Source organism: Homalodisca vitripennis, chromosome 7 (genome assembly GCF_021130785.1).
Source record: "Homalodisca vitripennis isolate AUS2020 chromosome 7, UT_GWSS_2.1, whole genome shotgun sequence".
In the NCBI taxonomy this organism is placed as follows: domain Eukaryota; kingdom Metazoa; phylum Arthropoda; class Insecta; order Hemiptera; family Cicadellidae; genus Homalodisca; species Homalodisca vitripennis.
Window position 1 is genome coordinate 121,555,408 of NC_060213.1, and position 25,128 is coordinate 121,580,535.

The following is a 25,128-nucleotide window of genomic DNA, read 5'->3' on the forward strand; positions in this document are numbered from 1 at the left end:
TGTTTTGCACAGTTTTACAAGCAACTTTGTGTTTATCAGAACGACCTACTGACTTAAAACATTTACCGCACACACTCATATTCGTTTAACAACCAAAGGAAGTTAGGCCTAATTGTAAAAAAAATCATATTGTGTAACCAATCTGTTAAAAAAATAAAGATGAATAACATTCATTGACGATACAAGTATAGTAACAGTAGAGAAATTAACATGATGTTGCGCAATAAGTGACACTTTGAGGTTAGGTCGCGGAACGGAACAACACACGACCGTCTGCTACGGGGCCTAGCGCTGCATGTTAGATTTTTATCTACTGAGACGAATATTTTGAAATACTCTAATACCAAGTATGTTTATTTACATTTACTCGTACAATAATTAAGAGTATTTATTGTAAGCAAGTCACGAGATGATCCCTAGTCTCTTTCTTACTGGCAAATTGAAGGCGCTAATCACCTCTCTTGAGGCTCTAACTGTAATCGTATTCAATAATGTTGCAGACGTAATTACTACTGACTTGTGTGCCTGCAAAATAGGTGATATCACTGCAATACACAGCTGCACCTTGTACTAGTTCAGGAGTCATGTCGTGACTTGCCTACAGTAAAGTCTGCAGCAGTTGAGAGAATAAACACTCTAAAACGACTAAAAACTTAAATAAAAACTGATTTTACAATATTGTCCTTCAATATACAGCACAAGTAAAGAGCCATCCTTATCCACAGACAACACCACCAGCTGTGAAATAAACTAGTGAAATTGTAAGCTCTTATGTATTAGATACAGAATATTACTAGTGCTGTTAAATATTCCGTTGTTGCAATATTTTTCATTATTGAAAACTAAGCACTTTGAATGCAATACAAGTGCACTATAAACACAAAGTGCACTATAAACACAATCAGACGAACTAAAAACAAAACTTGCGTTCACCAGTTATCGTCCAGTGAAAGAATTACTCATTTAACATGAAAGGTTTTGATGATATTAATTTTATTAAATCTAGGCATTATTTTTCGATGACCCTGTATATTGCTATCATTCTGATTTCATACAGATCATACTGGGTATGACTTTTAATGCACTTCTGCATTTTTGAAAAAAAAGTTAATTAAAACATCCAGGTATGGTTTAAATAATCAAAAAATATTGTTCTAACATGTCTTACTTCGTTTTCTTTTGCATGTGTCAGTGTTTATATTTTTAACATTTGTAATTATATGATGACCTTCGAGTAAAGGCAATCTCTATTGTACCAGAAACACAGGTGAAGAAACTCCATAATATCTCAACTCACACCATTAATGCTCAAATTTTTATTTTTATTTTTCTAAAAGACATACCAAACCAAATAACATATTTAGTTAAGATGATTAGGTTAAGGGTGACAATTAATAGGAAAATATTTGCTCTGAATTGCAAAATATTTAATATACCTCTCAAGTATATTCGAGCATTAAGTACATAAACTGATAATTTCACTTAAATAGTTGAAAAAACCATCTAAGAACAAGCTTAGTAAATATTTTATTTTACAAAGTTGACGTTAGAATACAGAATCCACAGCCTTGTTGAAATGTTCTTTTTTAATACTAAAGTTGTTTCTTCTGACTTTTAAGAGGATAAAATAAAAGATTGAAACACTCTACTTAGTGAATAAACACTGTTGGGAGTGCTCAAATGTTATTCTTTCTTTATATTGTAGTGTGAAAAATTAAATATAAACGTTTGAAATCTTTGCACCAAACTAAGTAATAACAAAGTGTGTAGGAAAGCTCACAAACACACTGACTGACCTGAGCTTCATTGAGATTCTTGCAGCAAGTGTTGAGCTCATATCGGACGTTCTCACATTCCGCAACCTTCATCGACAGCTTAGCCTCCGTCTCCGTCAGTTTCTTTCTGTAGTCGTTGAGAGCCATCTGTTGCAGCTTATTGTCCTCGATCGCTGCTTCTAGTTTCTTGGTCAGAATCACTGCATCAGCTACATGGCTGCAGACATCCCAAGGTCGTTTATTAATAATGGTCCGATCTTACTAAACAAAGGATCACCTCAAGTTTCCGCAATTTCCCAACTCAACTTGATTTACTTCATATTATATCAGCATTATATTTTCAATTTTCAGCTTTCCACAATTCCCAGAATGTATGAATTTTTTAAGGGATTATATCCCTTTTAAAGTGTTTACGGAGTTGTTGAAATATCATGAGCAGTTATTAAGGAAAACCAATGTAAAAATAAATGAATCACTGGTAAATGAATACAAATTTTCCAATATTAATTTTAGTATTGCAGGGCCGTAGTTTCAAAATAACTCATAAATATATTTGCAATGAAACATGAAAACCAATTACAGAAAACTTTAAAAAAGCATACAAACAAACTTATAACTTACAAAACAAACAATAAATTATCACAAACATTAGGAAATGTCAGGAACAAAAACTCATTCAAAAACAAATCAGGAATTTATGAAATTAAATGCAATGACTGTAATAAATTGTACATTGACCAAACAAAAAGGAACATCAAGACACGATTCAAAGACCAATTTGTACATATAAAATATGGAAGAAGTGAAAAATCTGCTTTTGCGAATCGCTGTATTGACTCTGGACACATCATCTCTAATAAAAATTTACGATTATTGAAAGAAATTACTAACACAAACACACTTAAATGCTTAGAAAAAATTTTACATTAACACAAATCAAGAAAAACTTATCTATAATGAAAACGAACCTATTCAAAATTCAATTCTACTCTCATCTCAATTTATAAGAAAATTAAAATGTAATTCTGTTTAATTATTTTATACTGGCTAATCATATTTCCAAATCATTTACCATATGTTATTTTAATATATATTATTTAGAAAAATGTAAATATTTCTTATTTTGTCATTGCCTGATGATGGAATCATTGATTCCAAAAGGCCTTGCAATAATAATATTAATATTGGAAAATTTGTATTCATTTACCAGTGCTCTGTTTGTCCAAATTTGTCCAATGCTCCAAGATTCTTCATTCAATGTAAAAGTAGTTTAGTAATATTATCTTGATTGAATGAATTATATAATTTTAAAAGATACTTACCGATCTTTTTCTTTCTCCAGTGATGTGATGTGTTGGACTTGGCGGTTGATTTCTGCATTGTTATTGTCGATCTCATGTTCTAGGTAGAGCTTGGCTTGATCAGTCAACTTTGCCACTCTCTCTTTCTCGCTCACAAGTGCTGCAAACATACAATTTATTACTAGATATTTTTTATTGCTCTTATCAAACTCAAAAAATAAAGTTATCTATGTGCATAAATAAGCTAATAATGAACAAACTAATGATAAACTCTAATTGATCTATCAATAGTGTATTGATAAAGGACCTTTGGTAGGGAAAATTTCTGAGTTTGCTACCTATACTCTGTCAGATATTAACAGAAAGTGAAATTTCTCTTCCTGCAGTTGGCAGAACTGCAGATGTGTGTGGCACCAAGAGATCTGATAATTATTTTCACTACTGCCATCAAACGCTGCAGGTTGTTTCTGACAAAGGTTGAGTTTCTGAGTAGTACTCAATGAAATTACAATTCAGAGGAAATGCAATCTATAGTTTGAACATTATGTATTTGATTTAGTATGTTACTTAAATAACTATATTTGATAGAGAGTTGTCCTTCATATAAAGATACTCCACCAGGATTGTCATAACAGGATTATAGATTTTTATTTACTATCAAGAAGAAGGAAGTGTAGAAATAATATGAAAAAATATTGTAAATTTAAAGTGAGTAGGGAGTATTTGAAAAGATAAAAGGCTAATCATTTTTGGCTTTATTCTTGGAAAAGATAACCAAAGAACAAAAACACTGGAAAACAATATGATCTTTTATACATGACCAGTCTCAGATTCCTCTAATGAGTATTTATATCTGATTTCAAATTGGTAGTACTGGAACACACTGTAGACTTTATTACTTGTAAAAGATAGTAACAATTTGTATTATTTTAACTAAATGGGATAATCTAATTTTAATGTGCACATTTTTTTTTCAAAACACCAGTCTCTTGGCATCTTTTTTTAATTGAAGAAATTATCAAAATCAAAATTCCGATCAAGACTAACAGTTGGCTTTGATGAGACTCTTGTTGATGATGTCCCTCTCCCTAGCAACATTCTCCAGCATCCTCCGGTCTTGGTTCCCCCTCAGCTTCTCCTCCTTGAGACTCCGCTGGACCATCTGAAGCTCCATCAAAACCTTCGCTTTTTGCTCCTCCAGGATGTTCCGCTTGCCCTCCATCTTGTTCAACTTCTTCTTGAATGACTCCTGGATTGTTGAGGTTTTCGCCACTTCGGACACTAGTTTCGCTATCTCCTCTTCATTCGTCTGTGGACAATCAATAAAAAGTTTTAAAATCCCATAGTAAATATCTATTCGTTAGTTCAAAATCATACATCTTGAGAAACTCGAAGATTTGGACAGTAATCAAACTGTTTAATATTAGAAGTCAACCTCTGTTATTTTTATCAGAAAAACTATAAGCATAAGTTTTGCTATTTGGTGGATTTTAAAATCTACCCTTGAATTTTAAAATCAGGTTATAAAACAAATAATTATCTGTGTATATTATAAGAAAAATTAAGAATGGTGAATGTTGTTAATATTAGTCACAATCCAATAGGTAATATCGTAGAGGGTTCTGAAAAAGCTTCTAAAATTGCTACACAGTAAAAGATTAAATGTTTGTAATACAAAATTATCCAATCCATCCATATGCTATCCATACACAACTGTTTGGCAACTGCTATGTTTCAGGAGGCTGTTATGCAATGGGTTATACTGTAAATGCCAAGTAATCCAAAAACCTAGTCTCAGAACCGATAATTATGATATAATTTCCTTGATATGATATTTTGAGTATGACTAGGAGCATTATATAAAGTTCGCTCTCAGGAGTCTTGAAAAGAGAGGCATGCGGTTCCTGTGTTTTGGTCATTCAATAGCCTCTTCAACACCCTCTTCAGAGCAAATGGGAATAAATAAATTTTAGCACATTCATGTGACACTATTAAAATCTTGATTGTGTTAGAACTTTTTCTACACATTGTGAACTGGAAGACTATATTTTTGATATTGGCCATGAAAGTATAAGAACTTAACATTTGAGTCTCGTTCTTTAGACTGATTTCATATTTGAACTCTATGCAAAACTTTGTTCAATTCCATTTGCTCTGAAGAGGATTAAGCTGTTAAATGACCGACACAGAACTGTACACTTCTCACTTTTTAGATCGCAAATCTAAATATTATAAGTTATATAATATAATATTTGCTTTACTATGGTAAATTACTGGTAGTTGTTTGAAAAGGTGAACAATTCACTACCACACATTAAAATTTTACACACATTTTAAAACATTAGAGGGGGTTGTCCTCTCTATTCTTACATCGCTGAACTTTGTTTACCGTGTTTGCAACAGTAGTTATAAGGGAACATAATATTACTATGTTTTCTCATGCCTATTCTAAAAGACATCCTGTTCCATCATGAAATTTCTCTACAAACTACTTTTTCCTGGTGCAGCCGCTGAGAAAAGTTATGACCTGAATTAAAATCACTGAGGACGCAGGTGTCGAAGGAATATATAGAAAAAGCACAAATTAAATCAAAAGCAATCCGCGCAATTAATAATAAAGAGCGGAAAAGCAAGAAGAAGAAGATCCAGATTCAGCTAAGAGTGGATGGAAGAGTACTAAGAAAGACTCTTGAAAATAATAGAAAAAAACGTAATAGCTACTTTATAAGAGTTGCTAATGAGGAATTAGAAAAAATATGACAACAGCTTCTTTATCATACAATAATGTAACTGAATGCAATACATACCTCTCAGAATTTGCTCCTACCAACCCTGAACTACAAAAAATTGTTGGCTCATTTAAACCAAAATGGTCAGCATAAACTTGACGAAAATTCCCTCAAAAACTAATAATTAAAGTCTCCTTCAAATGAGTTGTTTTCTCCATTAACAAGCAAAGTCAACAAATTATTTAAAGGACCATTTGCAAGAACTTTAAAATGCTCAAAAGTTACCCTAAATTAAAAAAAGGTGCTACTACAGATCCCTTGCAAGACACAATACAATACCCTGTTAACTCACAAGTGGCATGGATTTGTTAAAGGAAGGTCTACCAGGTCTACAGCAACAATTAAGCTTGTAGAGAATATAATTAATCAGCTTGAAGATGGAAAATTAGTTACTGGACTGCTATTGAATTTCAGCAAGGCCTTTGACTCCGTTGGACATGACCAAGTTCTCGCAAAACTTGATGCACTGGGTATAAAAGGAACAACAAACTCAAGGTTTCAATCGTACTTAATTGGACGTAGCCAAGTAGTTGAAATAAAATGCGCATCAAACAATATAGTTCAGATTGTGAAATCAAGTCCGAAGAAAGTAACCAGGGAGTGCCTCAGGGCTCAATTTTATGACCGTTCTTTTTTATTTTATTCACTAATGACTGCTGCAACACTTGATGACCTGAGTACATTTTTTATGTATGCAGATGATAACACCCTGATAACAAGAATCGATGTACAACCGATAACTTAAAAGAATGCTCCTCTCAGAGTCTAAATAATGCCTATCAATATTGTAAATTACCTAGTTGAAAACAAAAAAATCAAAGCAGATCTTTTTTTTGGAACCCCACCCCCCCCCCCCCCCACCCCCCCCCCCCCCCACCCCCCCCCCCCCCCACCCCCCCCCCCCCCCACCCCCCCCCCCCCCCACCCCCCCCCCCCCCCAAGCTCCAAGTCGTGTCATACAATAATACTGAGAGCTTTGTACTGGTTAATCCATTTGTACAATCCCAGTGAACCCCCTCCCTTCACACCATCTGCAACATTTCTCATCTTTATGTTAATTAGTATATTGAAACAATCTTATTACAGAGAATAATGAAACTTTAGGAACAACATTTACTCTTTGATGATTTAACTAATTTAGTAACAACAGATGCGGATTAAATAAACTTTTGTGAATTAACTGATTTTTAGGCAAACTATGTCTCTAAAACTTACTTCAAACTTACATAAAGCTATACTTACTGTATGTGGTTTGGATACTTGTATAACTGTTTGGATGTTTTAATGGTTGTATCCTTTTCAGTTTATTTGAGGCTCGTAAAAATTAGCCAGAAATATTTCTCGGATTGATGAATGAATTGGATATCGCAACTGAAAGGTAGAGTTTCTAAAACCACAAACAGATGACTCCCCTGTCAGCGTTTAAAGGACATTACTACACACTGCCGCTCATCTCACAGATGTTAGCCTGAAATATTTCTCGGATTAATGATTGAACTGGATATCGCAACTTAAAGGTAGAGTTTCTGAAACTATAAACAGATGTCTCATCTCTCTACACACTGCCGCTCGTATCGCAGATGTTAGCCACAAATATTTCTCGGATTGATTATTGAGGTGGATATCGCTACTGAAAGGTAGAGTTTCTAAAACCACAAACAGATGACTCCCCTGTCAGCGTTTAAAGGACATTACCACACACTGCCGCTCATATCGCAGATGTTAGCCAGAAATATTTCTCGGATTGATTATTGAGGTGGATATCGCTACTGAAAGGTAGAGTTTCTAAAACCACAAACAGATGACTCCCCTGTCAGCGTTTAAAGGACATTACTACACACTGCAGCTCATCTCACGGATTATAGCCAGAAATTTTCTCAGATTGATGATTGAACTGGATATCGCAACTGAAAGGAGAGTTTCTGAATATATAAACAGATGATTCACCTGTCAACGTTTCAAGCACATTACTACACATTGCTGCTCATCTCGACATACATTGCTGTTAATAGAATAATTAAACATAAATATACAGGCATTGTGAATTTTCAGCATTTAAAAATTCCAGGGTGATTACCACCACGTAAAGCATATCTGGATAACGAATTTTTACATTGGCTTTCAACTACTACTTTTTTTCTGTTTTATGTTCATTACCACCGCATTTTTAAACCCATCTCACTATATTTGTTTATTCTAAAAGGAATATAGTCAGCAGGTGTATAAAGAATACATACAAAATAATTAACACGCAGAAAGCCAAAAAAAGAAGTATCAACCTTCAAAAGGAGCTTTTAATAGTTAACAAGCTGACAGTAATGCGTCCGGGCATTAGAACGGCGTGGTGATGCATGAGAAACATAACTCAAAATATAGTTATGTATACTTATAAATCTATAGGTTATTATACCGTACTTATGTGTAAAATATAAAAGTTTAAAAGGGTCCGAACTTTCCTTAAAAAGGAATAAGAAAAAAGTGCTTGAAAGGGGTAAAAAAATCAAAAAATTATCAATATATGTTATGTAATATATATATACAACAATATATTATATATATTATACAATTATATTATACAAGTATATTATTCAAAGTATATATTATACAATTTGTATAAGTTATATCGTTGATATAAAAACGTTCAGATTGGGCAGTAAGGACAATTATGTTAAAAGTTATTTATTGTTACATAAAACGTTGATATTTAAACTTTTTATCTGTAGCTATACAAAACTAGTACTAAGCTGTGTATTGACTGTAAATATAATGAAACAGAACCTACAATAATAACTAAAAATTTGAAAATTAAAGATAACATTTCTAATTTATACACTACTAGAAGTTACAGTGGCAATGTTACAGTTACAGTGTTGTGAGTAACTCGGTATAATATACCGCGTAGCTCGGTAGTCAATGTGTTCACATTGTGAACTATAATTATATTAGTGATAACTTATAACATGTTCGCTCTCAAAGGATACGTCATATATTTAGAAACCAGTAATTTAAACTCGATTGGTGTGTTTATAAGTCGCTAAATTTGCTTCTTAACTAATAAAAAAAGTATTCCTCTTACCGTGCCATATATTATACTCGTCTATCACAACATGGATTTTAAAATACAGAAACTGGAACATGACATACTAATAAATGTAATATATAACAGAATAACACTAAATTTTTTAACTTAGTATTTCATAGTTATTGCATTATTGTGAATTGATTTATTTTTACTTTGTTCTATACGACTTTGTTCAATTCACACAGTATATGGTTTGAAGTTTGATGTCAGAGTATCAAACAACAAGGTCACTGTAAGAGATCTCAGACTACTTCTGCATTATTGACATTCACATTAACTTTTGTGAAGTGTGGCAAGACTTCTCGTCGCTAGTAGACTTGTCTTTCTTGTAGACTGACTACTGTGGTATGACGGTCTGATGTCAGATTTTTGTACGGACATGGGTCACTGATCAGAGATCTCAGGGAACTACTTCTGCTAGTATTGACTATTTAACATTAACTTTTGTGCAAGTGTATGGCAAGACTTTTCAGTTCGCGCTAGTTGTACTCTGTCTTATCTTGTAGTCGGATCACTGGGGGGTGAGGTTCTGATTGTCATAGATTATTGTACGACCTGTGGTCACTGACAGAGATCTCAGACTTCTTCTGCAGTATTGTTATATACATTAAAATTTTGTGAAGTGTGGCAAGGACTTTCTGTCCACTAGTAGACTCTGTGGTGTATTGTCTTTCTTGGTAAACTGTGTCCGTACATCTTTTAATTTTAAAGCTGTCTCTACGGTGTGGTTTGTTTTGCTTTTTATACATTATTTTCTATATTAAGAGCCTTTTTTCATTTAAGTAAGGTATAGTAAGTTGTTGCAACGCTAGATAATGATGAATTTTAATCTCCTTAGAAATCTTTAACTTCTTTTAAAACATAGATAAAATACCATTTCAATCTTTTTAAGTTGTCTGGTACAATTTTGGATTAGTAAACCATGGCTTTAAACGCAACAACACAACTGTAAAATAAGTTAATCCATGATAGGGTACCTGAATATTTATTAACATGTTAAAAGTTGTAGATTTATGTCTAATCAATGTGTTAAAACATGTCTATAAATATTTACATTTATGTACATAGTTTAGTCTAGCTATGGTAAGTGCATGATGGAGATCAAAGTTCAGGCCTGGAGGATGTGGGAAGTTCCTAGAGGTTGAAGCCTGGAGTTATGATGAATATCAAGAGTTGAGCCTAGGAAATTGTTTGATTCGAACATGGATGGTGTGGAAGAATAATGTGGAGCCTGGAGGGATGATATTGAATCAAGCGTCAAACCTGGAGTATGATAGACAATTAAGATCAGAAATTAGGAGGATGATGGGACGAAGTTACGAATCTGGAACGATGCTAGAGATCCGAGAAAAAAAAAAAAAAAAAAGGGAATGGATGGAGATCAAGGTCGGGTTCAGATGGGTGATTTAGATTAAGTTCCAGGCCGGGAGGAAATTGAAATTTTAGTTGCGTTATAAAAATAGTTGTATTGAGTAAATTACTTGTAATTTATGAATTTATGTATTATTTGCAAATTCAACCTAAATTTAATTGAATTTGTAAGTAAGAACGTTCCGAATGTTTTTGTATATTGAACTAAAAATAATAATAAAACACAATAAAGTAACACTAGAGAACAAAAAGTTGACCAAATTAATCTCTGCTTAAACAAATAATAAAATGAAATATGCCCGTAAAGTTACTCTCTAAGTGTTTGAATCATATTGACATTTCCACCGGACATAAATAATAACATTGAACCGCGTCCTATCTGGATGCTGGAATATGGTTGTCCAACATTGTAACTGTAACAGAACAGCGTTATTTCCATGTGACGGAAACAGCAGTCCATCCCATACGGAAATGTTATCTACAATTTACCCTATAACTTTTGGCTGATAAGAACCATTACGGCTGGATAGCCAGCCATAGATCCCTGACATTGTAACTGCGTTACATTTCCTGTGACCGGAACATGCACTAGCAACTTTATTGTTTGTGCCTGGTCACTAAAATTCTACCTCAGGCTGTGAGAATGTTCTTTGTACTATCTTTTTAAGTTTTATAAAGCACGTTAATCTTAGTATTTAATATATTGTATCGTCATATACAATAAATATCGGTCACTGATCGAATATTTGGTCGTTATTAAATTACCCTTTCGGGCCGAGTAGCTACTGTAAAGGTAAACCCTCAACGTTTCCTCATGATAACAATGACATTTCCACTCGTGATTTGGTTGTTTTTCAAACAGCAATGTCAATTTTAATCTTTACAATGTATATATGTAAAATAAATTCCGAAAGTTTTCCAAAAACTTTGCAGTCCAATAGTCTTAAAATAGAAACGACTAATGTTATCAATGTTTATATTAATGGTAAGTAAGTAAACTGTATCTACAGCGTGTTTTTATAACTGCCGATAAACACTAAATTCTCAAAGTGTAATAAGAGGTATTTACATCTCGCGGAATTTGATTAACATGAAAAGAGATTCTCAGAATGAGATGAATATCTCTGTTAATCAGAGCCGGAACTGTGTATAGTCACTATGCAGATTTCATTACGTTTTTTCGTTAAATTTCGGAAATTATCTTGTCCACGACTGAACAGTTGTTCATCATCTTCCCCTGTCAAAAACTGTTTAGTAATTTACTTATCAATTTATAACTGTTCCTCAAAAAAATTTTAGACAAACTCCCATTGCGCCCTTAACCACGTGTGTTAATTTGGAATGAAATTGTAGTCAAGTAATTAGAATAAACTGCGATATAAAAAATACGGATCATATTACTCCTCAGTTTCTTTTCTTGTTAAGTAAACCACTCCTTTTAAAATTTTCAAACTGTTACGAAATAATCCCATTAACCCTCCTTTCCTAAGCATCAAGAAGGACTATTAAAATAGGAATTGGTTTAAATAAAAAATATGTTATTGTTATATTGTTATAGTTTATAACAGCTTCATCATGGGCAGATGTTTCAGTATTGTTTCACAACTGTGATGTTTTCAGTATTATACCTAATGTATTCCTACACTACACAACGCTATTGAGCATATGATACCCGCCTTTGGAGTGACACAATACTCCAATACTCAATGTGGCTACAATGGCTGTGGCTTTGTTGTGTGTCAAGGTGATGACAAAATGTAATGTAATAAAAATTATTGTTTCATTGAATTGTGTAAATCCTCTTGATATCTCACCATTTAAATTTCTGCACTAAACCTAACGGACGAGCTGATGATCTAATCAATCCTGCTCTCAGTTGGATATCCTTCACTATCAATTACTGGCCAGGTGATAACAGGGTACATGTTAAATATATTTGCCTTCCTGTACTATTAGTTTTTATTATTCTCAATTCTAAAAGCAAATATATGTCGACGATTAAAGCGAGGACGTATGCTGTGTTTTACTTATCACTTGTTATGAAATTGTATATAAAAATTTTGCGTTATCATCGCTTTTTTCCCCCGAATAATGTTTAAATAACTAAAACAAAATCCTAGGATACTTTAAAACACAATTATAGACCAGGGAGATGTTCAGTTTTAGACATAGCAAAACTATGGTGGCATAATGCTTATCTTTATAACAAAGAAACAAGATTTCGTGGCATAGTGATCAGATTCGGTGCTGAAGTAAGACGTTTAACAGTTGTGACTTAGCAACAGATTCTGTATTCCTTGTCTCTGTCACATTAATTCTCACTGATTCTTAAGTTTATCCGGTTGTTTGCCATTTAAGCAAAATGTGGTGGTTGTTTAGTCATAACAGTATTCTGTTGTATATTCTGTATAGAGAAATATTAAGAATATTAAATTTCTAGAATATGACGGAGGAATATTCATAGGTGACGGAAGATCCGCATAATTGTGATGGCTCTGGTGCACATACATGAATGTAATAGAGAGCTTCTAAAACCACACAAATATATACAAAGAAAAGTGTTTAAAATGGTTAGATTTTTTATAGATTTACAGTACAAAGTCTATAATATTATTTTCGCAGTAGTTAGAGATTTAAGAATATTATGTGGGTATTTGGTTGTCTGGTGACAAGATAAACAAAGATAACGTGAAGTTTGACACTCGAGGTGGTCCATACCACCTTCCCCCGCGCCACTTGGATACAGTCACAGTAAACCTCTAATTTCTAGTCCTCCATTACAGTATCCCATTGCCTTCATTTGTCATTTGTCCACTATTTTTTTTTATCAATATTGTGAAATTACTCAATTCCTCTTCCTTCTGTACTGTACCAAATCGATGCTAAAGCTTGGTTACGCTGCGAGCCTTCCAGACAATACACGGGATGGGTTTATGCGATGTACTGAAGCAAACAGTCAAATAATGGATTGTTCTTTCTTCCAGAGTGGAGAAGTAACATTCCAATTGTACATGTTATATAACACTGGAAATTCATGGTCTTGAGTAAGCTTATTGCGGCAGAGTTTGCATATAGTCAATGAAATTTAAATAATGAGAATGTGTTTTTAGTGATGTGTTTGATTGCAGATGTGCGTTTTAAACAAAAGTTTAACACTCGCAACTAACAGGTTTTTAATATACAAATTCCTCGTTGTAAATTCCAATCGCAACAACTCTGTTTATTTCTGTTTCACAATGTGGACAAACAATAAACCGTGTCTGTATGGTACAATACAAAGATAGTTGTAAGCCTTGTATAGTATCAGAGAATACTGAACCCTAAAGTGTCACACATAAAGAAACACAAAATAACCAACAAACCAATAATTGATAATTATTCTTAATTTATTAATGAATCTTTAGTTTATACTTTACAGTATCTATATATTAGGCTCTTTATAATGTGGTGCATACCCGTGATAAATGTTATAAGCCTTGGAAAGTATTATCCTGATCGTTTAAAAAATAAAGCTATTCAGTTAAGAACCACGCAACAGCTGTTACTGTTCCACCTTCTGCATTAACTACGTATCGCAACTAAGTATTATATAGTTATCATTTACAGTTTTGTGCTCATAACCTTGCAATGCAGAAAACGTTCCTCCACCTTTTTAGTTTAATGGTACGACCTGTAATTACTTAGACACACTAGACAGGGTTTAGATTCCCTCCAGGTATCAGATTTCCAGTTTCCTGGTTTTGGGAGAGCAAGGGTGGTTTTCCTGTTATAACCAATAACACACCTTAGCGTTGCCTCAAGTAATCCATTGAACGTTTCCTGTGCTGACCTCTCAGATTGTCCAAACGTATATTTAATAAATTACCCAATGGCTGATTATTAATAGCATTTCCTTATATTTAAAATAATTTACCCTATTGCAAATAATAAAAAAGTCTCAATATAAAATCTAAAATAATGTAAACATTAGAAAATATAAATGTGTACTCTTCTTGTATGACGTGCCTATTACAAATATTGGTAAAGGATACATTCTGGTTTATCTATCCGGTTTATGTATGGACATCTTTATTTTAAAATTGGTATGTCTTAAATCTGTGAAGAATTATAAAGCATAGACATCAAGGAAAACAAAGTACTATGTTTATATTTCTAAATCTCCATTTGCAAGTTGGACACGGTACCACTAGTCATTAGAGCGACTTGTACCGTATTGCTCATTCATAACATTGCTACAACAGCTTTCAGCATCAATGGATCGTGCCTACGATCCAATCAGCTATACAAGGGTTAGAACGGCATAATAGGCGGCTCTTTCATCCCCTCCCTTGTATAATCCTCCTTCGTTAATTCTACGCAGCCTCGATGGGTACGTGCTAACTTTGAATAAGGCTGAAACACGTGTTAACCAGTCTGAGTTTCTTACCTGTGTGAATGTTTCCGTGTATGAAACTGTCTCAGTTCCAAACCGGGAATATCGTGAACTCTGCAATAATATATTGCATCCTTGATAGCGCATTCTTATTGTTTTACCCCCCCTCCAGTTCGCCGCTCCCGCTTACGTCTGGTGTATCCAGCAGACCGGATTGACATATCAATTCATACCCACTTCCACATCCGGTATTGTGGAATGAGCTGCAATTACACATGTTTTATCTTCAATGAGATCATTTATTGTATTACTGTAATACTTCGGTGAGTGCGCCAGACTGGAATTTCATTTGAGAAACGGGTTAATAACCGTTCACTAAATTTTAATATTATGACGTTGTTCTGTAACTTAAACACCAATAATTACTTTGTTTCATGAAAACATTTTATGATGTCTTATTTATGGAACTCAATTTCATGGTCTGTGATAACCTTTTGGTCAAATTATCCTTCGTTTATTGGTGAAATTAACTCACGACAATATAAAGTCCTATGTAAACGTCATTATATGCATTTTTCAGCTTATTTCTCTGTTTAATTTACCTCACATTGTGACTCCAGTTCAAAATTCAATAGATAATATAAATTAGTTGTGTATTGAATCCTCTAGTAATTTTTTATTCAATTAAATTTAAATGAGAGTTACAGCTGTTTCATTTCATTTTATCTGTATTAATTTACCTCACTGTTAATACAGGGTGTACGCTCATTTTTCCCATAACAGGGTAGAGGTGAACCCCTACGTCCAAACAGTTTTCCTAAGTACTCTCAAATTTGGATGTTGTATGTTGTATTTAAACGAGTAAAAAATAGTAACAGTCAAAATATTGAATATACTCTGCTACTAATTACAGTTGTTATAATTGTACGGGAACAAGCAAAATGACTAAACCACTAAGATATTACTTAATTAGCTTTCCTATTTTGAAAAAACGTCTGTTTATGTATGAATCAGCAACTTAACAAACGTTCCTTTACTAAAAGGCTTATCTGCACATATGGCCACTTTAGTAGTTAAGAGTCTCCCATACATTATTAAGAATACATAATAATTAGATGTATAAGAGTAAATGATATATTAACACAATGTAATAATTTGATTTAATTTGAACTACTAACCTTCCACAGTTCTCATAATTGAGGTTACATATTTCATAATGTACAAAGAGCTTAGAAGAAATAAGAAATTATTCCCTGCTTAAAACAACATGAGAGTACACCAGGGACTATGATGTCGTGGCTGTGGTTGTTTTTCTACTAATAATCATCACGGGTAGCATATCTCAATATTCGTTACGTTTAGATTGATTTTAATTTTCGCCTAAAATGTACGTGAAAGTTACGTGTAATCGAGCCAGAAACTGCTGGATCCTCCTCCATTGGAAGGCAAAGGGGACGTATCCTTAAGGACACATTTGCCAGGATAAGAAAAACTCCAATAAAAGACGGACTGATGTGTGTTAGGTTTCAGGACAACGTAACGTCACCAAACCTAATCTTGTCTAAGTAGAAAAATGAAGCTATTCCTTTCAATCTCAGGGTGAAAAGCTACTTTTCGTTTATCAAATAATATACCTATTACTTCTCCAAAGCGATCCGCCAAAATTCCATTAAAAGACATGCAGGACATCATCGGAAACTCCCGGTCTTCCCTTTTATACAAATGAAGCCTTCTCGCAAACACATATAATCTGTTAACTCGGTATATGCCAGTGGACAAACAGAGGTTAGCCATATCAGTATGCAAGAATGGAAGTCAGCTAAGATGGTTACCAGCCGAATGGACTGTAAAATACTGCCAAAATTCTAATTTTTATTAAACATTACTGTAGGGAAAAAAGAACTTCGTGGACGCTTATTTCAAATTCCTATAGAGGCGTCCTCGTCGGCTTAAAAAACCTTAACCCCCTTTATAGAATCTAACTCTTACTCTTGCGACCATACTTAAATCTTCTGATCTGTACACGAGGGATACAAATGTGTTTCCTACTAATGATATTTAGTACAGAGTATGAATGCATTCTGAAGAGTGGGGCGAACCCACGAATAGCTGCGGGAATTAAAGCTTTTTAGAAATCACCGATATATCAAAAATCGGACAATCCAAGCCATCAGCAGAGGATAAAATCTCCTAGTAATTGTGTATCTCAAGGGTCGGTCAATCTACAATCCAGCAGCCGAGGATAAAGCTCTAGTAATGGTATATCTCAAGTCGGTCATTCTACAACCACCAGCGAGGGTTGGGCTTTTCAGAAACAGCGTATCTTAAGTGTCGGACAATCTACAGCCAGCAAGCCGAAGGATAAGTAGTAATGGTGCATCCCAAGAAGCGGATAATCCAGAACCAGCCAGTTGTGAATATAGTTGGTTTGATATTAAGACAGCCGTTAATAATATTTCAATTGTCCAATTGTCCTTAATAACGTTAAATCACAGAGCACCAAAAAGAGAATATAATAATTTAGTTTTAATTTATATATATATATATATATATAAGTATATATATATATATTGCAAATTAAGTACAAATGTGAAGGAAATAGGATTTTCCGGACACTTTCCATCGTTAAGTGAAACAATAAATCAGTAACACTAGATAACCCAGGGTATTTATAACTATTCAGATTGCCTATAAAATCTTCACCCATGTGTGGCAATAAACAATGTTATTAAACAAACTAGACAGCATTATATATCGCGTGCGGGGATAGATTAAGATCCCTGAACAAACATAAAACTTTGTATCAGGAGAGACTATATTCTATAATCGTTATCTTTTTAAGAGATATTTTGAGTTCTAAATACTTTTCTGTTGTATTTTTCTTTGAAGCAAAGTAATATTTTGTTATAGACCTTTCCTTGGAATGGAACACCTCATTTGAACCCCAAAATCTGTTTGAATACAACAAATACATTATATATTAACAAATCTCTAAGAGACCATTTTGAGATAAACAAACCATGACTATTGTATTGATATTGGATACTGAGGTTTGCGAAATAAACTCGTGCAATAGTGTTGAAGAATCTGCCATACACGAATAAATAAAGAAAGAAATGTCCATTAGAAGAGTTATATGTGGAGACGTACCGTGTTCAGTATAACAGTAGCCTACTCCCCGGGGCTCTAATGTGTGTGATGTATGTTGTAGCATACATGATGTATGGATGTTGTCGTCCAACACACTCTCCGATACATGAACAATGGATAAGAACTTGCTGTCAGTCCTTGCGGTGGATCATCAGTTATATCTACAAAATTGTATTTCCGTATAAATTAATCTGGCAACTAGAATATATAGCAATGTATTTTCCTGTTCAAAAACGTATGACTTGCTCTTTTACTGTTTGAGGATTAGAAGTTTTATTACTGTAGGAAATTATTATAGTCAATGTAAATTTTGTGGCATTTAAAATAGTGTATTTATAGCTGTGTGCTCTTTTTAATAATAAAAGTTATAATATTTAATGACCTTTTATTTTCCTGTCTTCAAAAGAACGGGAATATGCTGAAGACCAACGTAAAACGTCCACTAATGAAATAAATGATACATGAAATATCACTAATGAAATATCACCCAACTGAGGTTAGCAGAACGATCTCATTCATTTTTAATGGGTCTTACGTACATGTTGCCTCGGGCACTTTGAACTGTGTGATATATGCACCACCCGTGTAATACATTTCATTATCACACGCATTTCTATGATCCAAATTATTAAAGGACTTTTTACCATTTGCGTCTGACTTGTTTCTGTGTACCCAACACATCTTTTTATTTGTGTTAAATTATTGCAATGATAGCGCCTGATTTTATGGATTTTTACATAAACTGGCATGTAGTTAAGTAAAATGTAAGATGTTTTTGGTCCAATTGGATCAAAAGCAACGGAGCCCTACGGTGCAATGCTAAAGGCGAAAGCCAATTCCCACACAACAGTTATGGAGTAACAAGTAAGTTAAAATCCCTGGATTGAACGCCAATTAAATTAGACGTTCAACGGAATAACTTTTTATCCGGTCATTTGGTCAAAATTATAGATTTGGATTTTTTTCCATTTTGTTTACTTTATCGTACTTTACAACATAAAAATTGTTCTTTAAATGAAACATAAACCTCATAATCAGAACCAAACACAGAACAATAATAAACATGCATTGCACTGGTTCTATATACTCTGATCAAGTAAAGAGAGCACTGACAACAGTTCCGCCCTAGAATTGAGAAATGTACCACAAACAACTAAATAGTAATCAGGAACAACAATTCTTCTGGTACTCTATATCCCAGTCAGTTACAGAGAGCCCAATACATCCCAATTCAGCTTCAGCCGCTTCAAATGAGTCGCATGGCTATCACCGTAAACTTTTGGTGTCTGGCTATAATATACTATATTTTTATATTAAAAAAAAAAAATTAATAATATTATGTCCAAAATGTAGATATGGATTTGGATTATTTTAATTTTTAATTTTTGGATAAAAAATAAAGTAAGTGGTTTTACTTTGTGTAACACATACAAATTGGCATCATATCACGCGATATCCTAACTAACCTTTTAAAAAACACTTTTGTTGTATTTGTTTTATAGAAAACAATAATCAGCGCAAAGTAAAAAAATTTCCACTATCTTTGGTTTTCTACATTTGCATGTAACGGAATCATCTCGTATAAGACCATGCAGGATAAACATAATCTAATAAACTATCACTCTCTCTGAGAAAACACATCTACCCGAAGCCACATTATTTTCCGTACTTTTCCCTGTACCTTTCTCTGATATAAGACGCCCTAGAACTGAGTTTAGTTAGATTTTTTTATCAAAGAGAGGGCGGAATGCGAAAGATTCTCAAAAAAGTATTTTTCCCAAATATGCGGCAGCAAATTTTGAGATACAAGAAGGTAACCGACGTTAAATGACAATATTTTCTGGACCCAATTTAACAATATATATAATTATTAATAACATAGGCTATGTTGATAATGAGTCCTAGATAGCTCTAATACAGGTCCCTTCGGGAACGTTATATTTTATGAAAAAACTGAAAACCAAGTATTAATTGTGATTATGAAGAAAAAGACGACGCGACGCTCGAAAAAAATCAAAAACGACTTGGGCGATAGAGTTCGAGAGACGAGAGCGTGCGCGATTACTTTTTGTGTTTGTCTTCCGGGTAGAAGATTGTATTTCAAACTGTAAAACTGAATTTTAGAGTACGCGCGCGCTGGCGGACGATGGATTAACTTGTGCGAACGGAGCCAGAGTGGATACGTGTCGCAAGGGCTGGGAAATAGAAGCGGGAGTTGTTCTTTCCCCCAATTTTTTTCTACTTTAAACTACATGTTTCTCTGTATATGTGCAGGAGCAACTGGAACGGACTCAAAAGTACTCGTGGATTGTTAGGTACTCGGATTTGAGCAGAGCGCGCGTGAGCGCGATAAAGTAATTGTGTATTATAAAGTATTTCCCACATATATTTGAGAAAATAGATAATCTTTATTTTTTTACAATTACAATAAAATTATAAATAATTTTTATTAAAAAAAAATATAATTAAAATTTAATATTTTTTTTTTTAATAAAAAAAAATTAAAAATTATTAAACTAATTAAAAACAAATAAAAATAAAATTATTTAAAAATAAAAAATAAAAAAAAATAAAAAAAAACAAAAAAAAAAAATTATTAAAATAAATAATAAGGTGAGCGGGGGGGGGGGAGGAGGTGAAGAGGAGAGGCGGGGGGCGGAGGTGAGTAGAGAGAGATGAGAGGTGAGGAGAACAGTAATACAATTATAACAATAAGATTTTGATAAAAAATTAGTTAAAAAATATGATATTAAAAAACAAATACACAATACGATAAAGTAAATAAAATTAGCTAATAATTGTATTAATTTATTAAAAATTTTATTTATACTATTATTAAATTTAAAAGTAGAGGAGTGGTGAGAAATTAATTAAAAAAAAACTAAAAAATGTGAGGAGTAAATAAATAAAAAAAAAAAAAAAATTTTTTATAAAGAGAGAGTAGGGAAAAAAAAACGGGGTGGGGGGGTTAACAAATGTAAAATAATATTTTAATATAAAATATTTTAAAAAATATGTAATTAAAAAAATTTACAAACTTGTGATATAAAAAAAAAAAAAAAAAATACCGGCAAGCAGCATTTTGTTAAGCATTTAACCAGCATAGAGGGGCATAAAAAGTACTTAAATAGTAATGACATCTATGTATTTAGTGGGGTTGGTATACGAGTACTTTTGGATTGTTGATAGACCATGTTAGGTGACTCGACAGGAGAAACAATTTTGTAAAGCGTCATTTTAAATAAAAATACGCCGGATGATTTTTCAATTATCATATTGTTTATTGTGCAATTTTGAATTGTCATTGTCAATGAAAGTTCGTCAATATATTATAAATCATCTCGGTCCGCGGACTGTCCCAATATTTGAGAGATGTAACTTCCCAACGGGACCTCCAGTCCTTAGAACGTACTCTTTATTTTGTCAACAAATGCCCTTTTTAAATAGTAAGAGGGAAAAAAATTAAAAAATGTAGAAATTGGAATACATGTTTTAATAACTTATATTTTCTTATTAACTAGAAAAACAAATTGTAACGGTTGAATGCAATCAACACACTATACAGTATATGTTGCGCCTGATAGAGACAAAATAATAAAACTACTGGTGCTCCTCCGAAGCTTAACAGTCATGAGGAAAAATCTGAGGAGGTGTTTGAAAGCCGAGAATTAATAATTTGAGTGTTAACGAACGAATAACTTTTGTAAATGCTTCCCTCGTACACGTAAGTTTAGTTAGAGAAACTTTGTTGTACGTTTTTCAATGTGTTTTGTTTTCCTAAGGCTCCACTCTGCAAACTTTAAAAAATCGGTTATCCCCCTTTCGTTAAGTAATCTCGATCTGTACGCCTCGTGTTCTTCCTCCGTATATTTAAAATTAATTGGGTGCATCCCTATAGAAATTTAAACCTTATGTATATATGACCTATAAAAAGATTTTCCCCTGCGATAAGGTATTTATTAAATTCTGTGAGATCCATATCAAACCTTAGCATTTTATATACTTCCAAACGTTATGAAAGAAAGCCCTGTAACATTTTGTTTACTGAACGGTAGATGATTTTGAAAACGATAAAGGAATTTTAGATTTTTTGCCCATCGTTTATAAGTTACTAACAAACTCATAGTAATTTCCTAGTTTTGTTAAAATACAAACGATAGCAAATTTTCCCAAAATTATATCACCCTTTTCCAAGTCAAAAAGATGAAAAATAGTAACGCGCATTAATGTGTTAAAAATTATGAACGTTCCCTTTGTAATTACAAAGAAAAATAACTTGATCGTACTCAGAGAATAAGGAAATTACGGTATTTAAGTGATTATTGACTTCAAATCATAATGCTTGAAAAATGTTAATTAATAAATTTCAAAAGATATTTTTGCGAAACACCTGCAAATAACTTTGTAGTGGCTGTGTAAATTGAATTATTACTGTAGCAAAATATAATCCATTTTCCTTGAACATTTTTTGTTTAACACAGCTATATATGACCTATTAGAGTATTATTTTGGATGTATAAACGATAACTAAGGCATGGTCCCCTTCACTGTCCCTTGTGGTACCCTTACACCTTTGAGTATACTTGTTAAAAGATATAACCAAACTGTGGGACTTTACTGTTAGTTTCTGAATGAAAGCCAACATATAAACAGTATAAATCTGCGATGTTTGTTCGAGTTAGTGAAAAATACAGGAGGCCCTTCGGAAGCGTGCCCCTCCCAAAACTCGGAAGCAAATCAATAAAAAAAAAAACAATCACATGCCACTAGTGTGGAAGAGAGACCAAAAAACGGACAAGACTTCGGAGAACATGATTTATAGATTAAAGATGGTTGTGCAAACTATTTCCATGTAAAAATAACAATTACTTTTCAGCACCACGGTGCCAACCGATGTAAACTTAAGAAACTAAATAACAAACAAGAATTAAAATTCCAATATAGACAATAAAACATAATGAAATGAGAAATAAATAACATAATAAAATAAATAATTATAATATAATAATATACAATTTGATATATAAAATAACAATTTCCAGGTACGGCAATGTAAGGAAATAATTATCTTTTAACTGGTAATTTTTTTATATGAACTGAGAGGGAGGGAACAGGTTGTAGAATTTCTTCTTTCTAGGCCCCACTAATTTTAGAAAAGTAAATTTGGTTTCACATTTCAAGTCTTGTAAGCCGAAAATTAACAAAAAAAATATTTTATAAAAAAAGCCAATTATTCGAAGGAAGGGCCGGGGGCTTTAAGGTTGCCTTCGCACGAATCCGAATTAAAGATGAAATCCTCCCCTTCAGTTCATGTAAACTACAACTAAATAAAGGCACTATGTGCTAAGTAACTGGGCCCTCCTCCAGATCTAAACATCTGGCAGCGCTCACCTGGCAGACCACCCAGTTCCCTCGCAAGTATCACAGTATAAGAAGTAAAAACATTTTTATGATCCAACCTTGTTCCAGAAGAAAATGAATACGGGAGAACTACACGTCCGGTTGGAGGATCTGCACCGCGGTCACCAATAGACGCTGGGCAGGTGCGCGGGCATCTCAAGTTGACCCTTTCAGGTGGCTGTGGGGCAGACTCCGCGTCGGCCGCAAGATCAGTCGTCGCTGACGGCACTCACACGGGGACCCTTGCCGAAAGTTACGGGAGAATTAAGCCAGGCCCCAATGTGGAACGGGAAGGAGCAGCGAACAGAACAGCAAAACGCAGTTAGCTTCTCCGAACGTTGGTCTCCGAACTAGTCCTGACCCGGCTCCGAACAGGTAGCCGGTGGCCGGTGCCGGTGAAACAGGCTGGTCGGATAAAACTAGTCAATGGTCCAACCAGCTGACAACCTCAACGCAAATCAGTCCCAATCCAGGCAGAAAATCAATGGACTTGACGGAGTTGGAACTTCCCCCACCCGACTACTGACCAAGAGTGGCCGAGGGTGGGGAAAATAATAGACAAAAAATAAATTGCCCAAACTGAGGCCCCCCGCTCAACCTCCCCCACTAAAAAAGGGTGCAACCACAAAAACAAAACCTCTCCCCCACCACGAAAGAAGAGAATCCCAACAAGCTCTGGCACAAGGAAACGGGAAAGTCGAGAACCCCCTAAACAGGGAAACTGAAGTTCCCCCTGAGCAAGGAGGCAGACAAATACACGGTCCCTCCCTGAAAATTTTGAGAGGCGCCTCTCTTGGAGAAAGAAGAAAATAGAAAGAGAAGTAGATCGACACCACAGGGAAAACCCAGGGGTGATCAGTCCCCGTACACCCCCGCAGTTCCCCACCAGTATCCAGAGCATGTCCAGAGGTTATCACCAGCGACGGCCTTCAGATGAGATACATGGGCCTTCCGCCAAACAACCTCCCCGAATACGGGATCAACCAACTCAGCAGTAACTGGGGAGAGAAAACGAAGAATCCGGTGGGGACCTGTCCACCGATAGCAAAGTTTGGCTGCCCCCTTTAATCCACGGCCGAACTGAACCGATGGGCCTTAACAAAAGACAAGATCCCCCACCTGGAATGGGTTAGCAAGACGTCCCTTATTGAATTTCCTCCTCACCCTTTCCCTAGACTTTAGGAGCTTAATAACCCTGACTGCTTCCCAAGTGTCACACACATTGGGAGTACCAGGCACTGGTAGAAGACTATCCGAGACTCCAGAGATTAGACAAGGGATCAGAAGGAGGACGACATAAACAAACCTGGAAACCGTGGAATCATGACTTTCGTGAAGAGCAGAATTAGAAGGCTAACTGAAGCCCAGCTCAGGTTTTTTTCATCCCAGGTTATTTGTTTCTCAGCGTGATAAGCGATGAGGGCGGCTCTGAGATATGCGGTTGAACCGCTCAGCATGAGAAGGCTGGGGGTAGTAAGGAGATGTCGTAAACATGTTTGATTCCATGCCCCAAAACACCGCGATGAAACTCCCTCGACACGAATTGTGTGCCCGGTTTGTCCCTGAGACAAGGGTGGCGGGCACTCCATAATTATCTGTAGAAGGCGGGACGTGAGTGCCTTGACGGTGAGCGAACGAGCCGTGGCACTCCTAAGAGGAATCATCCAGCAAAACTTAGAGAAAGCATCCACACAGCAACACGCAGGGAGGTGTTTTCCCTGACTTGCCTAACGGGAAATGGTCCCACATAGTCAATGAAACAAACTTTCTCAAGAGGCCGCTCCGCCACCTCGGAGGAAAGAAGCCCTAATTTGGTATTTTGTGCTGGTTTACTGACCGAGCAAAGATGACCAGCTCGTACTCTACCAGCAATGTCTCTGTCCATACT

The 25,128-nt window shown here is 34.6% G+C and overlaps 1 protein-coding gene across 1 annotated transcript in view; it reads right to left on the reverse strand.

Moving 5' to 3' along the window:
- Window positions 1-25,128, reverse strand: part of LOC124366866 (cilia- and flagella-associated protein 58-like) — a 109,788-nt gene that overhangs the window by 33,958 nt on the left and 50,702 nt on the right. The window contains exons 2-4 of the mRNA XM_046823467.1: window positions 4,124-4,385; window positions 3,098-3,236; window positions 1,797-1,992 (exon numbers count right to left, since the gene is read on the reverse strand). Of these exons, the coding sequence (XP_046679423.1) occupies window positions 1,797-1,992; window positions 3,098-3,236; window positions 4,124-4,385 (597 nt within the window). The remainder of the gene's footprint in view (window positions 1-1,796; window positions 1,993-3,097; window positions 3,237-4,123; window positions 4,386-25,128) is intronic.